Raw genomic sequence first — 13530 nt, forward strand, 5'->3', positions numbered from 1 at the left:
GTATTTATGTTTTGTTCACGGGCGGTCGTCCGTGAGGGGCCGCCGGCTTTTATTATTTCTGTTATTAAATGTTTAAATGTTTGCCGGTTCCCGCCTCCTTCCTTCCTTTTATGGAGAATTATTACACGGTCTAATAAGCAATTTTTTAGGTTTAGATGTTGCAATAAGTTTAATTAAATCTTCCTGTTTTATGGGTGAGAAACACTGTAGCTTTTCTTTTGGGGCGATGGTTGATACTAAGTCATAGGACAGACATTGAGGTTGAGTTTTTACTATTTTGTCTCGTATACTTTCGATTTTGTCTGTAAAAATTTCATGAATTCATTGCTACCAAGGTGCGGCGGAATCACCAGGTCAGGTAACTGAGGCATATATGTGACCCTGGACGCCAAACCAGTCTTAAGGGTCAGTTTTTCTAAATTTATATTTTTACATCATCTGAAAGCTGAAGAAATAAGCTTTATAATGATATATAGTTTGTTAGGATAGGCCACTGTCTGGGGGAACAACAAGTGTTTACAAAGATGGAATCTGAGGGTGCATAAAAAGCAAAATATTGAGAAAATCTCCTTTGAAGTTGTAATTCTGAGGCACTGCAGCAGGCCATCCACATACAAAATTAAAGTTTTAAACTTTTACTGTAGATCAATTATAAAATAGCTTCATGGAACATAATCTATAATTAATATCCTCATGATTTTTTTCATAAAAGAAAAATCAGTAATTTTTACTAATACTTTTTTTGCCAATTACTAAAAATGTTCCTGTGCTACTTAAGACTGGTTTTGTTGTCCAGGGTCACATATTTGTTTTAATCCAGAAAAAACCCTCACGTTGTGTTACTACTGCTTGTTGGACTCCGTCTTCTTTATGTGCACGGTTTGCTCCCCTTATCATGTGTGCCATAGCGCTGGTGATTCTGAGCTCTCTTACTGTGCTGTCAATAAGTGAGATGTGCCGATTGCCGAACAGGCGCAAGTGCAGCTTCTTGCTGTGTGAAGCATAAAGCGTTTTGTTCAAAACTGTGCAAACATATGGTCCCACTCACTCTTGACTCCGTCTCGATATGAGCTCATCTGTGAGGGTTCACGCGGGCGACTTATGTCTGCTTGCGACGGATGAGAACATAAACTGCATTTACCTGAACACCGCTTCTCCTTGTCACTGGTCCACCTGTAGGGAATGTACTCATAGGAATCTAGCCGAGTGCCAGCTAGCCGTTCCCGTTTATATAATAGAGGCTCCCCCATCTGATAAAGTTCATCGCTTCTCTTTAGCCTTTCCTATTGGGTCGACAGACTAGAATGAACAACTCCGAGCTGTACACCACTGATCGCATTGTCGCAACACGTGTTGGATACACTATCATGTTTTATGCTCCTAATTGAATAGAGTGTGTGTATGGTGCATTACGAATGGCTTCGACCCAGAGTGCTGTTCCGTGTCAGACATTCTAGCCTGTGGGTTGTTTCGATTGATGATTCTATCGTGTATCGACGATCCTCAGACCCAGCGGCGAAAGCTGATTCCCCAAACAAAGTTGGTTGTTTGCCAATATATGTTGCAAATCAATATTACAAGTTTTCAGGGAACGAGAGTGCTTATGATGCACGTGTCATGGGCTTTTCCTTGCGCCATAGAGAGTTTATAATGTGTCGGCTTTGAGGTTTCAGCACAAGAGGGAGCTTGTGATGTGTGCTGCAGGCTTTTCCTTGCAGGAATTGCTATGCGCGTGAGGGTTTAAAACCAGTGCATGAGTTGTTCCTGTTTGGCACTCAAGTAATAACCACGCACGCCGTGGGCATCAATGACGCATTTGGGCGAATGATATTGACTCATAGAAATAGTATACTTTCTCTTGTTTAAAAGGTTGCGGTGGTAAGTAACAATGTTGCCAACTATTGCACTTAACTTAAACTCCGATAGAATGCTAATTGCAGTCACACACAAGCATTTTCTAGACACGTAAGCTTCTGTTTTTGTCCACAAATCCAGCTTGTCAGCTTGATAAATACGTAATTGCCCCACCCCTTGATACTATTGTGTATCGGCGATCCACAGGCTGGTGATACAACGATCAGACTAGAGAATATTGCCCAACACTATTCTAGCGCTTATAACTGCGGTGGCATACCGTGGTTTTTATTCTGGCTGTTGTCACAGTTATCACTGCTTTTTATGCAATAATGTTCAGTAAAAAGCGCAATCTGGTATTCAGATCTGTGAGGGTAACAGAACGACTGAGACCCTTTGCCCTCTGCTCCGGCCTGAGATTTTGCTTTAAGAGTACTGGCTCTGCCTCTGGTCGATCCACTGCATGCAATCTGTTCGAGGAAGCTTTCGTGTAAATACCCCGCTTCTCCATATATGATGTTAAGTGTGGCCTAGGTGATAGTATGTCTCACATAGACCACATGATTATGTGCCCATAACTCTAAATGCCATTTCGTGTGGAAATGGTATGCTCTCTGCATTTTGCTCGGGCCGATACTTTGGTCTTGTGGGTTTGCCTTATCGCGTCACGCAATGCCGACTATTAGCAGCTTGCTTGTGTGACTTGCAGGCAACGCTTTTGGCTGCTTGTGCAGTGTTTTGCAGCAGCCTCTAGCTGTTTGAATAACTATGTTGTGTATTTCCGCTAGATCGTATAGGTTGTCAGCATGGCGGTCCTCCCCCAACTCTCACTCGCACAAGCCCTTGCTTTATATGACTGCATGTTCGCTGTCCTTGTTGCCGTTCAGGTTATGACTCACATGAGCCTGTGTCTTATACAGTATGTAACTGTGTCCTTCGCCGTCACTGTCTTAACTGAATTGGGATGCAAACATACTAGGTTGCAATCTGTTTCCATCCTCACTTTGTACACCGGTTGCCTCGGCCCTCTGTTATTTAATCTATACCGCTGGCTGCATGCCAGTACTTGTTATACAGGGTTTGTTTCTGCCCAGTCACTTGCTGTTTATATACTTGTTTATTCCGATATGTGTATTGCTACCCTGCTCAGTGTAATGGCATAGTGTTCTTGGGAACTATGGTGGTATGGTATTCCCCAAAGTTCTGGGTGTTTTGATTGGATCTTGTAGCAGAAATTTTTATCCAATCATCTTAGAGCCTATGTAAGGTGTGCGCTTGTCAGTGGGAGTTGTGCTATGTGCTACTGCCAAGAGTTATGTGGGGCACTATATGTATTAGCTCTGCGAAAGTCGAGCTGTTTTTTGCTGTTCTCACAGTGTGATTGAACACATTACCCACTGCGTCAGCGGAAGTGATACAATTTTGCAAAAGCTGAAGTGGGAGTTGATTTTTTTTGTCTTCGCTGTCAGCTGTGGGAGGTCCTAGTGGCTTTGGTATCGGTCAGAATTGTATGCATTTTACCCATGCTTGGTGTGATTTCTAGCACAGGTGGTATGGGCTGATCTTGCTGCTCTCATGGCGGGATTGTATACATCTTCCATAGTGTAGTTACTCAATGTCTTATTCTCGCTTCTCAGGGAACCGAGGTTACGACAGTAACCAGGAGACGATTTTCTTCTCCAGAAATAAAAACAGCAGCATAGGGTTTGGAATGTCATGAGGGTGATACAGTAACAACATAGGCCTATATTTCTTTATGGTTAATGCAGAATATTCAAGAAACCTATCCCTGTATAATATACAGTGAATAGGCCAGAGTTGCATATCATGGTCCAAGCATTGATACAGCATACTGCTAGAAGGTTAATATTAATTCTCAGAATTGCCTATTCATTTGTGTTCTAATCTAATCGATGCTCTGACTCAATTGGTAATTGGTAATCCATCCAGTATCAGAGATTGTGTGCAATAAGACTTGGAATCATGCTTCAAAGGTCCTTCTATTTATCTTTAAACTTTGGTCAGTATTATTGGCTGCACAAGTTAATAGAGTTCATGGGAACACACATTTGTATTTAACTTTCATGGGGAAAATCATGTATAACACATTTGTGCTCTTTAAGGGATAGTTCACCCAAAAATAAAAATATGTCATCATTTACTCACCCTCGAGTTGTTCCAAATCTGTATAAATTTATTTGTTCTGATCAACACAAAAGAAGATATTTTAAAGAATTTAGGACAGCAAACAGTTCTCGGGCCTTTTTGCCTACTATTGTAATTTGTCCTACTATCGTAGTCAATTGGGTCCAATTAATGTTTGGTAAATAGCATATTTCCAAACATCCTTCTCTGTGTTCAACCAAACAAAGAAATTGATACAGGTTTGGAACAGAATTTTACATTTTGGGTAAACTATCCCTTTAAATGTATTTACTAAAACGTTAATATGCTAAAATGTAGGTTCACTAGGTTTCATTTAGACCCATTTGTGGGGTCTATTGATTTACACATTGGTTTCGCACACAGTTTCTGCCAATCTCATATGAATCCTGAGTATCTATACAGTAGTACTGCATACTTTGTATCTTCAAGGAGCATTTAGTTTGATCAAATTGATAAAAAACAGATACAGCTGTACGATTATTTCGGGAAAAAGTCATGCTCCTGGAGGAGTGTGGGGGCGGAATTACAGCACGAGCACACAATACATCATCGCATTATCCCTGCTTAACTGGTGATTCACTATAAGTTTGTGTTGTTAACATAATGCACGTACACGCCGATTGGCAACAAAACATAAAAATATGACATAGTTTGACATACCAAGCGTGGATCATGTCTGGCATCTTTTGGCCCTAAGTCTATCAGTTTCAAACAATCTCCAAATCTAGCGTTATATCCAACGTTAATATATCATTAATTACTGAAATGAAGTGAAAAAAAAAACACATCTAAACTTCTGAGTGAAGTGGCATTGATGAGCATGCTCTTTCTCATGCTGGCTGGTTGACGAGTGGGTATGCTCTTTGTCTCATTCTCTTTCGCTCGCTGGATGATGCTTGGGCATGCTTTTCCGGGAGAATTTCCGGGAGAATTATCCAAAAGGATCCAAGAGTCCTTGTAATGAAATGGGAATCCATGTTCGAAAAAACCCTGGCAGAGTGAATGGAGCACAGAAATATTACGTCATATGTTCAACTTGTTTTTTGACAAGTTGACCATGTTAAGCTTGAAGCCAGCACGTTTAACAGTGTTAAGAAGTCAAAATACATGAAATGGCATGTAACGTCTTCTTTAAAGGTGTGAAGAACTGGGCTTGTTTATTGTTTTATACTGTTGTATGAGGTCTACTTATGACATTTGTGTTATTTTTACATTAAAAAAACATTAAAATCAATAAGTAACAGGCTATTTTCTTTCCGGTTTTGAGGCCAGCTCTACAACCACTCGGTTTTAATGGATGTGCCACATTGAAGACTGTATAAGTAAACGCCCATTGCTTTAATTGGATAGCAGTTTGCGTAGTTGGAGCCTTCTGTGAATTTGGTTAGAGACGTAACGTAAGGTTACACAGTAGCACCATTCAGTGTTTTCGCACAGCATAACTATTATCCGGAGACCTCCTGTGATTTATAAATTACCTCCCCACATCAGTATTTACATCAGTATTCAGTATATATACATCAGTACCAGTCAAATGTTACGAAAATGCTCCATGATAAATACGAACAAAACGGGAGACTCCCGGTAACTTATGTTTATCACCCAGCACCCAAAATAATACCCAAAGCTGTTTTGTATACATTCATTGACAAGTCAGCTGCAGTTCAGTTAGTTAAATGTGCTGCTTCTGCCGCTCACTGAAAGAAGCAGACGCCGAGAGAGACAAACCTGTATTGAGAAAGCAATTTTCAGATGCATCATTGGCCGATTGGCCGATACAGAAACAACACAGTTAAATAATGCTGGAGATTGCAATGTTATTAAGAAAAGTATAAAAGAGTTTCGGTTCATGTTGAATCTGTGGAAAAAAGACTGTAGCGCAGGTTAAATGGCACCGGTTCACATTCTTGCCGTTTCAAAATCACACATTTACAGTCTCACAGGTTAAATCGCACTGGTTCACATTCTCATAGGATCACAGTCTTGCACAGTGGTCTCACAGGTTCGCAGGTTAAACCTAACTGGTTCACATTCTCAAAGGTTCACGGGATCACAGGTTCAAAGTCTCACAGGATAGTCTCACAAGTTCATTGGTCTCACAAGTTCATAGTCTAACAGATTAAATTGCACCGTTTCACATTCTTGCGGGTTCAAAATCTCGCACTATTGTCTCACAGGTTCCTGGGAATCTCTTAGGTTACATTACACTGTTTCAAATTCTCGAAGGTTCCCTATAGGACAGGTTCACAGTCTCACAGGATAGTCTCATAGGTTCAGAGACTCACAGGCTAAATGGCATTGGTTCACATTCTCGCAGCTTCACTGTCTTATAGGTTCACAGTCTCGCAGGTTAAATCACACTGTCTCACAGGATTGTCTCGCAGCTTCATTTCGTGCATGTTAACAATCTCACAGTTTCCCAGTCGAACAGGATATTATCACAGGTTCAAAGTCTCACAAGTAAATCGCACTGGTTCACAATCTCGCATGATAGTTTCACAGGTTCACAGCCACACAGGATAGTCTCACAGATGCACAGTGACCGAAATATCTTAATTTGTGTCAGGAGTTATGATAACGAAAAACCAAGTTCATATCTGTGGTGATAAATATGACCTTCCGGCGCGTTTGTTGACGAAAAACTCCCTCAATTTCATCATGACAGCACTTGACGAAACAACGTCCATCGTGGCTTTCAGTTCAAAAGCATGTAAATTTGTAGAAAAATTTATGGATTTTCATATGCTTGAATCAAATTTCAACTGAGAGGTGCAGTAGTTCGGTCTCATTCAAACTGGAAGCTGGGGATGCACCTGTCCACAACTGTCTAATAGTGACACTCATTCAAAAATAATGCTCTGATAATGCAGGAAGTGACACAATAATAACAAAGGCCTGTATCCACCTTGTTTACAAACGTGGAAGTAAATCATATCACATACTTTCTTTAAATGTGCAAGACTTCGTTTCATTAGCCGGCAGATTAGAAATAATGTATTGAGAGCCCGTGCAAAACTTTAATATATAATGGTAAATATTCAGTACTCCCACGTTAAGAGGATACTCAACTTTATTTATATAGCACTTTTTACAAATTTCATTGTTACAAAGCAGCTGTACATGAGACACATTGACTACAAGTAAAACAACTAAAGTCATACACCTGTAAAAACAAGAAAAAGGTGAAAACTAGTGATGGGCCGTTAACGTGCTGCGGTAACGTGCTGCGGTAACGTGAGACTCTTATCGCGCGATAAAAAAAATGTCGCCGTTGATCTATTCTCACAGTTGGGTTGGGAGCCTGGGTCTATACTACGCAAGCTATGATGAATTTCACCTTGATATTTTAGTGCGGATGTATACCTAGCTGAATTGCACTGTACCGTGCGAGAACAAGATTTTTCAACTCGCGTAATTCGCGCAATTTGCGTCATTCGCGCCGCCTCATCATCTCATGATGAGGGCTTCATTCGCGCGATACGCGCCGCAAGTAGGTCTATCGTGTCTTTGCATTGACTTAACATGTAAATCACTCGCGCTTGGCGCGCCATTCGCGTTTGGTCTGAACACAACATAACGTTACTGTGAAATTACCAAATCAAACGTGACGTGCTAACATGGATGCAGCTTTGAAGCCGCCGGGTTTGCTTCAGGGAAATTTTTCTTTAAAAATCTTCCCAATGGAAACATCGACAAGACTAAGGTTGTTTGCACCTTGTGCAATGCCGAATTGGTTTACATACAGTTGGTTTAAAAAAAAAAAAACTTTCTCTCAACAGGTAGTGGTCTAACTTTAGTTGAAACCAGTAAATTTGTATTGGCACCTAATGTATTATGGCTCCTGTATGACATATCGCTTGTTGCTCCCTAACTCTTTGTAAGTTGCTTTGGATAAAAGCTTCTGCTAAATGACTAAATGTAAATGTACTTTAGGAGCTCTTCCAGTCTCATGTACCACCTGAACACAAAGCATCCCTTAGCTAATGCGGAAGTAAACACAAGTACATCTTATTAAACATAATTTATTTTCATCACCATTATCATAGTAGAACAGCTTTCTCAAGCAGTTTGTGATGCATTTTGGTAACAGGAGATGAGGCCCTGGTCTAATGCGCCACCTGGCTTGAGAAACCCGTTCTCAAAGACTTACTTTTAGTCATTATTTGGGTAGCACACATATTCTGAATGCCTTCGGCAGAATTAAAATGAGCCATTTTAATCTAGTTTAATCTAGATTAATTCCTAAATTAATCTAGATTAATCTAGATTAAAAAAAAAATCTATGCCCTCCACTAGTGAAAACACAAAAGACAAACATACAAATGCTCCACACATACAATATGCATACATGCTTACACACATCGACATAGATGCACACACACAAACACACACGCACAGTGAAAGCACACATTTGAGATAAGGAAGAGAGAACCACAGGTCAAATATTAAACGGACTATAAATTCCTATATGCAATATTAATTATGTAAAACTTCTGAAATCTATAGCAGCCCCCCTGGCCAGGCAAATAGTGCAAAAATAATGGAGTGACCTGACAATTGTGTTTTTACTCAGAGTTTACATTTCTTTGATGCACAATTATTAAAGCACCGAGGCATATCGGTACCTGCAGTGTGTCTGTTAGAGAGCAGCCTTCACCTTGGTAAAAGCCTGCTGGCATGGCTCCGTCCACTGGACGGTATCTGGTGCCTCTTTTCTAGAGAGGTCAGTCAGCGGGCTGGTGAGGTCTGAATAATTAAGTACAAACCTTCTACAGTATCCCGCCAGCCCCAGGAACTGCCTCACCTCCTTTTTGGTCTTGGGTGAGAGGTGATCCCCCGGGGCCAGAACGAGGGATTGAACTGGGTAGCTCGCTTCTGTTCCGAGATCCTCCTCTCTACGCCATGCCTTGATCTGTGAGAACCTCCTTCGGGATTCCCACACGGGAGATGATTCGAAACAGGGCGTCCGCAACACTCTTATCGGAAATGCTGCGGAGAGCCACTGCTTCGGGATATCGTGTCGCATAGTCTACTACGACCAATGCGAAACGATGCCCCCGTGCCGACCGCTCTAATGGCCCGATCAGGTCCATACCAATTCTCTCAAAGGGAGCCTGAACCAAAGGAAGAGGGCACAATGGTGCTTTTGGAGTGGGCCTGGGGCCGAAGGACGCCGGAGACCTGGGAAAGGGTACAGGTCGGGGAGAGAGAGGAGAAGGTACATAAGAATGGAGAGAGAGAGATGGTTGAGGTACGCCGACCCAGGGGCACGGCACCATCTGGTCCTCAGCCAACTGGATGGCCTCCGTCAGCGACGCCCACTGGCCGGTCTTCGGCGGAAGCCGCTCCACAAACTGCTCCAGTTCCACCCCGTCGGCCATCAGCCACTTGCGGCAGGCGTCCCGGAGCTGCTGAGCCAGGGCGAAGGGTTGGCCAGCTTCCCCCAGCTCCAAGGACTGGAACCGCTGCTGCTCGGGGCTCAGGCCGACCCGCTGGAGGATGGCTTTCTTGAGGTCTGCATAGATCAGAAGATTCGGAACTGGCAACTGTTGGGCGGCTAGCTGTGCCTCCCCCGTCAGCAGGGGGATCAGCCGGGCCGACCAAACGTCCAGTTGCCAGCCCGAAATCTTCACAGACCACTCAAAAAGTTCCAAAAATGCCTCCGGGTCTCCGGAGGACCCATTTTGTACAGCAGCAGACTTACCGCTGGGGAGCTGGCCGATAGTCCCCTGTTGGCGACCTCCTGGAAGCCCCAGAACGTCTCGCGGCCTGGACAAGTGCTTGGAAGCGCCGAAAGGCCCAGCAGCGCTTGATGGTGCTTGCGATGAAGACCGGCGAGGGATTGGATAACATCCGCAAATGGCGAACCTGGCTGTGACATGGCGGCGGCACTGCTCCTTCCTTCCCGGGTTTCGGCACCACTCCTTCCTTCCCGGGTTTCGGCACCACTGTAATCAAGTTCGTAGGAATATTGAAGAAAGGAGGCGGGGTCAGCGTGGACTGGGAGACAAGAATCACTCTATTTAGATCCGGTGTTACGGTAAAAAAACTACGGTGTTCAGCCACTAGTTGGCGCTTTAATAGGAATAAACTTGAAAAAGTCTATAACTACACAACCGTTTGCCCAATCGACTATTTGTTATGTTGTGTCTAAGTCTCATGCAACATGAATTTATAAAAGGATATAGCCATATCTCAAAAAACATGGTTGCCATCGGCCAATGAAGTTTGAGCACTTATTACACCGGGTTAACAGAGGCCGATCAAAACGACACTCGCTGGGCTTATTCGTCTCACGGTCCTTAAGGTCTGTACGAAATGTGAACTCATTCGGCCACCAGGGGGCGAAATAATGCTTTAGGAGGGCTTAAACAATTGTGTATCACTTGACATTTTACCTATACCCAAACTATTTGTATCATATGATAGCTCTCCTTATTCTGAACAACTTTGCCTCTGGAACCACTTCTGTCGATAAAACGGTTTATGAGTTAATGCAGATATGGATAATAAACTTACTTCACAAACTTGTCCCTGAGTTTTCGACCAATCGGAACCAAACCAATGTAGATGACTTGTGTGGCGTGTGAAGGTAAATAATTATCTAAAAAAGTTGCAATTTTCTTTCATGGTCGCTTAGGGGTGCCAAAATAAAAAAATGGGCGGAGCCTTTCACATTAAAATTGCCATAAACCCTGAACGGCTTAACATATCATCATGGGGCTCAGAACAGGCTCGTTTAGCTCTCATCGGAGGCGGTCGCATTTTCTCTCTCCCCGTCCTTGCCATATCTTCCCTGCTTTGTCTCCTGTCTTGTCTCGTCTCATCTATTAAGAGACTCTCTCTGCACTACTTGGAAATTATGGATCTGATCAACTGGTCCCTTAGCGCAATTGACACCATTTTCTCGACAAGAAACAAAGATTCGGGTGAACCTGAATGCCCTGACGGAACGTTCGCAGCTGGCTACACGATGGACGGATCGTGTGTCTGGCGGCTCTTTCCATGGAGGACATTGAAGATATCTACCTTTTCGGAACCATGATAACAGGTATTATGCTGATTGGATTATGCTTTGCCCTGGGTTATCGAAAAATTCTTAAAACGGAGGGCGTGGGAAGAGCGGTCAGCACTGAGACTGAGACTATTAATCGCAATATGGATTATATCTTGAAAAAGCTCACGGCTATGGAAAGGAAAATTGATGGTGCTAGAGACCAAAATGGACAAAGAGAGTAGCCGTGGAATTGGAATGCAGTTTACTCGCCTCCAGAAGAAACAACTGCAATCTTATCCTTTCGGCCCCCCTGAATCAGGATTGGCCTTGGCCGATACTGGAGAAACAACCCTGAAGGGCAATGTGGCGAGACGCTCTTGCATTCCCTCCCCCATCATACACACACACACACACACACACACTTTTGGACCTTATCCCTCATACAGACACACATACAAACACAGACTCTGACCGATTCCAAACCTCCGTCGCTTTGATCCCGCCAGCTTGGCAAGCGGGTCTGTGTTAAACGCCGTAATGGCTGCAGGACCGATTACTTACCCTGTTGCAAGTCTTGTCTATGTGTACTGTGTGCTTGTTTTTCTCCCCACCTTCCTCATGTTATGCTGTATTTCGTTCTTGATACATTTCGTTGCATTGTACTTGTACATGTGTAATGACAATAAATTGAATCCAATCCAACATATGTGTATATTATCACTCCGAGGTCACCTACAAAAAACGTGGGGTTTGGATACTGGGTGGCGTTAACAGTAAACATGGCAAAATTGATCCGTATTTCATTGCTTAAACAATTGTGTATCATGTGACATTTGTCATTTACACAAACTATTGATATCATATGATAGCTCTCCTGATTCCGAACAACTTTGCCTCTTGAACGGTCGATGTCGATTGCACGGTTAGTGAGTAATCTGTAATGACGTTAAAAACCTACTTTAGCGAACTAGTCCAAGATTTTTTGCCCGATCGGAACCAAACCAACGCAGCGGTCTTCTCTTGAGTGTGATTGCGAATAGTTATTCAAAAAAAGTTGAAATTTCCTTTCACGGTCTCTTAGGGGGGCGAAATGTAAAATGGGCGGAGCCTATAACATTGAAATGTCCATAACTCCTGAACTGCTCAACATATTGTCATGGGGCTTGGAACTCCCGTGTAGACCGTCACTCCGAGGTTACCTACAAAACACCATGGCGTTTGAACACAAGGTGGCGCTATAGCAGTGAAAATTACAACTTTGGCAAAACCCCTCCGTCGTTAACCTATTTGCAGGCTCACAACTTCGTCTTCGATTGATGGATTGTCATTGCAATTTTTTTATCGTGTTCCTGGATCGTCGCCGAGTCCTACGATACCAAACATGCCAGGCAAACCTACGTAAGAGCCATGTCAGCGCTTGAACCCGGAAAAGGCTGCTTGCAGCTTTAATTTTATTATTTTACCTCGGATCAATTACTATATTTGATGCAGTGTTGACTCTTGTTGTTTGATGATTGGTGCAGTTTGATGAGCTGTTTTCATTGCTTTTTGTTCATCTTTTCAGACATACATTGGAAGTGTGGTGATATCCATGAACCCCTACAAGTCCCTGCCCATCTATACAGCAGATAAGGTGGAGGATTATCGCAATAGGAATTTCTATGAGCTCAGTCCACACATGTGAGTAAAAAGCTTTCTCATTTCTTTCTCATTTCTCATCAAAACAACTAAATGTCCGGATTCACAGTTAAAAACGACTGCACTTTTGCATCAAAATAGTATCATCGCAGGTCCCAACATATCTCCATAAATCGGCAGGTCTTGGCTCGTCTTCTCATTTTTTTTTTTGGATAATATATCCATGTATTAAAATAATGTAATCAGCATAAAATCATGTCTTCAACAAATGTCCCGCTTGGTCACTCTCTCTGGCACCACTGTGAGAAAATACTCGTAGCCTATTGCTGACTGGCTATGAGAGTGTTATTATTTTAATTTAGATTGGTTCCAGTTTGTTATATTTTGGAGGATCTATTGACAGAAATGTTATATAACAACAAACGTGGACACATACGGACATACGTACTAGGGATGAGCGAGAACAGCATTATCTGTATCTGTTAACCATATGAATTATCTGTATCTTTACTCTGACTGGGCGGGGCCTAACCCGGAAGTGGGAGGGGCTTTAACCGGTATGTTATTTTAAGCATGCAATGGATATGGGTTGATAAGAATTTGTTATATTTGTTGCTGATTAGAAAACTATTTACATGACAGCATCAGCATTGAGCTTCAGATCAATGGTTTTGATCATGATAACAAATAAAAACTATATACAGAGCAAGTTTTGGAACAATGAATACAACACATGGGGTCGCAATTATGAAGTAAAATGTAATGAACAAGAGTTTTCATCTCAACATAACTTTCTTTTTTTAGTTTTAACATAGTTTTATACCACTACTTCATTTTTTTTTAATGAAATACAGCAAGAAAGTGTCAGACACTAA

The 13530-nt window shown here is 42.4% G+C and overlaps 1 protein-coding gene across 2 annotated transcripts in view; it reads left to right on the plus strand.

The window, feature by feature from the left end:
* Positions 1 to 13530, plus strand: part of myo1b (myosin IB) — a 151570-nt gene that overhangs the window by 27176 nt on the left and 110864 nt on the right. For both annotated transcript variants that reach the window (XM_056754921.1, XM_056754922.1), the window contains exon 3: positions 12582 to 12697. In XM_056754921.1, coding sequence (XP_056610899.1) covers positions 12582 to 12697 — 116 coding nt within the window. The remainder of the gene's footprint in view (positions 1 to 12581; positions 12698 to 13530) is intronic.

Source organism: Triplophysa dalaica, chromosome 8 (genome assembly GCF_015846415.1).
Source record: "Triplophysa dalaica isolate WHDGS20190420 chromosome 8, ASM1584641v1, whole genome shotgun sequence".
Taxonomy (NCBI): Eukaryota; Metazoa; Chordata; class Actinopteri; order Cypriniformes; family Nemacheilidae; genus Triplophysa; species Triplophysa dalaica.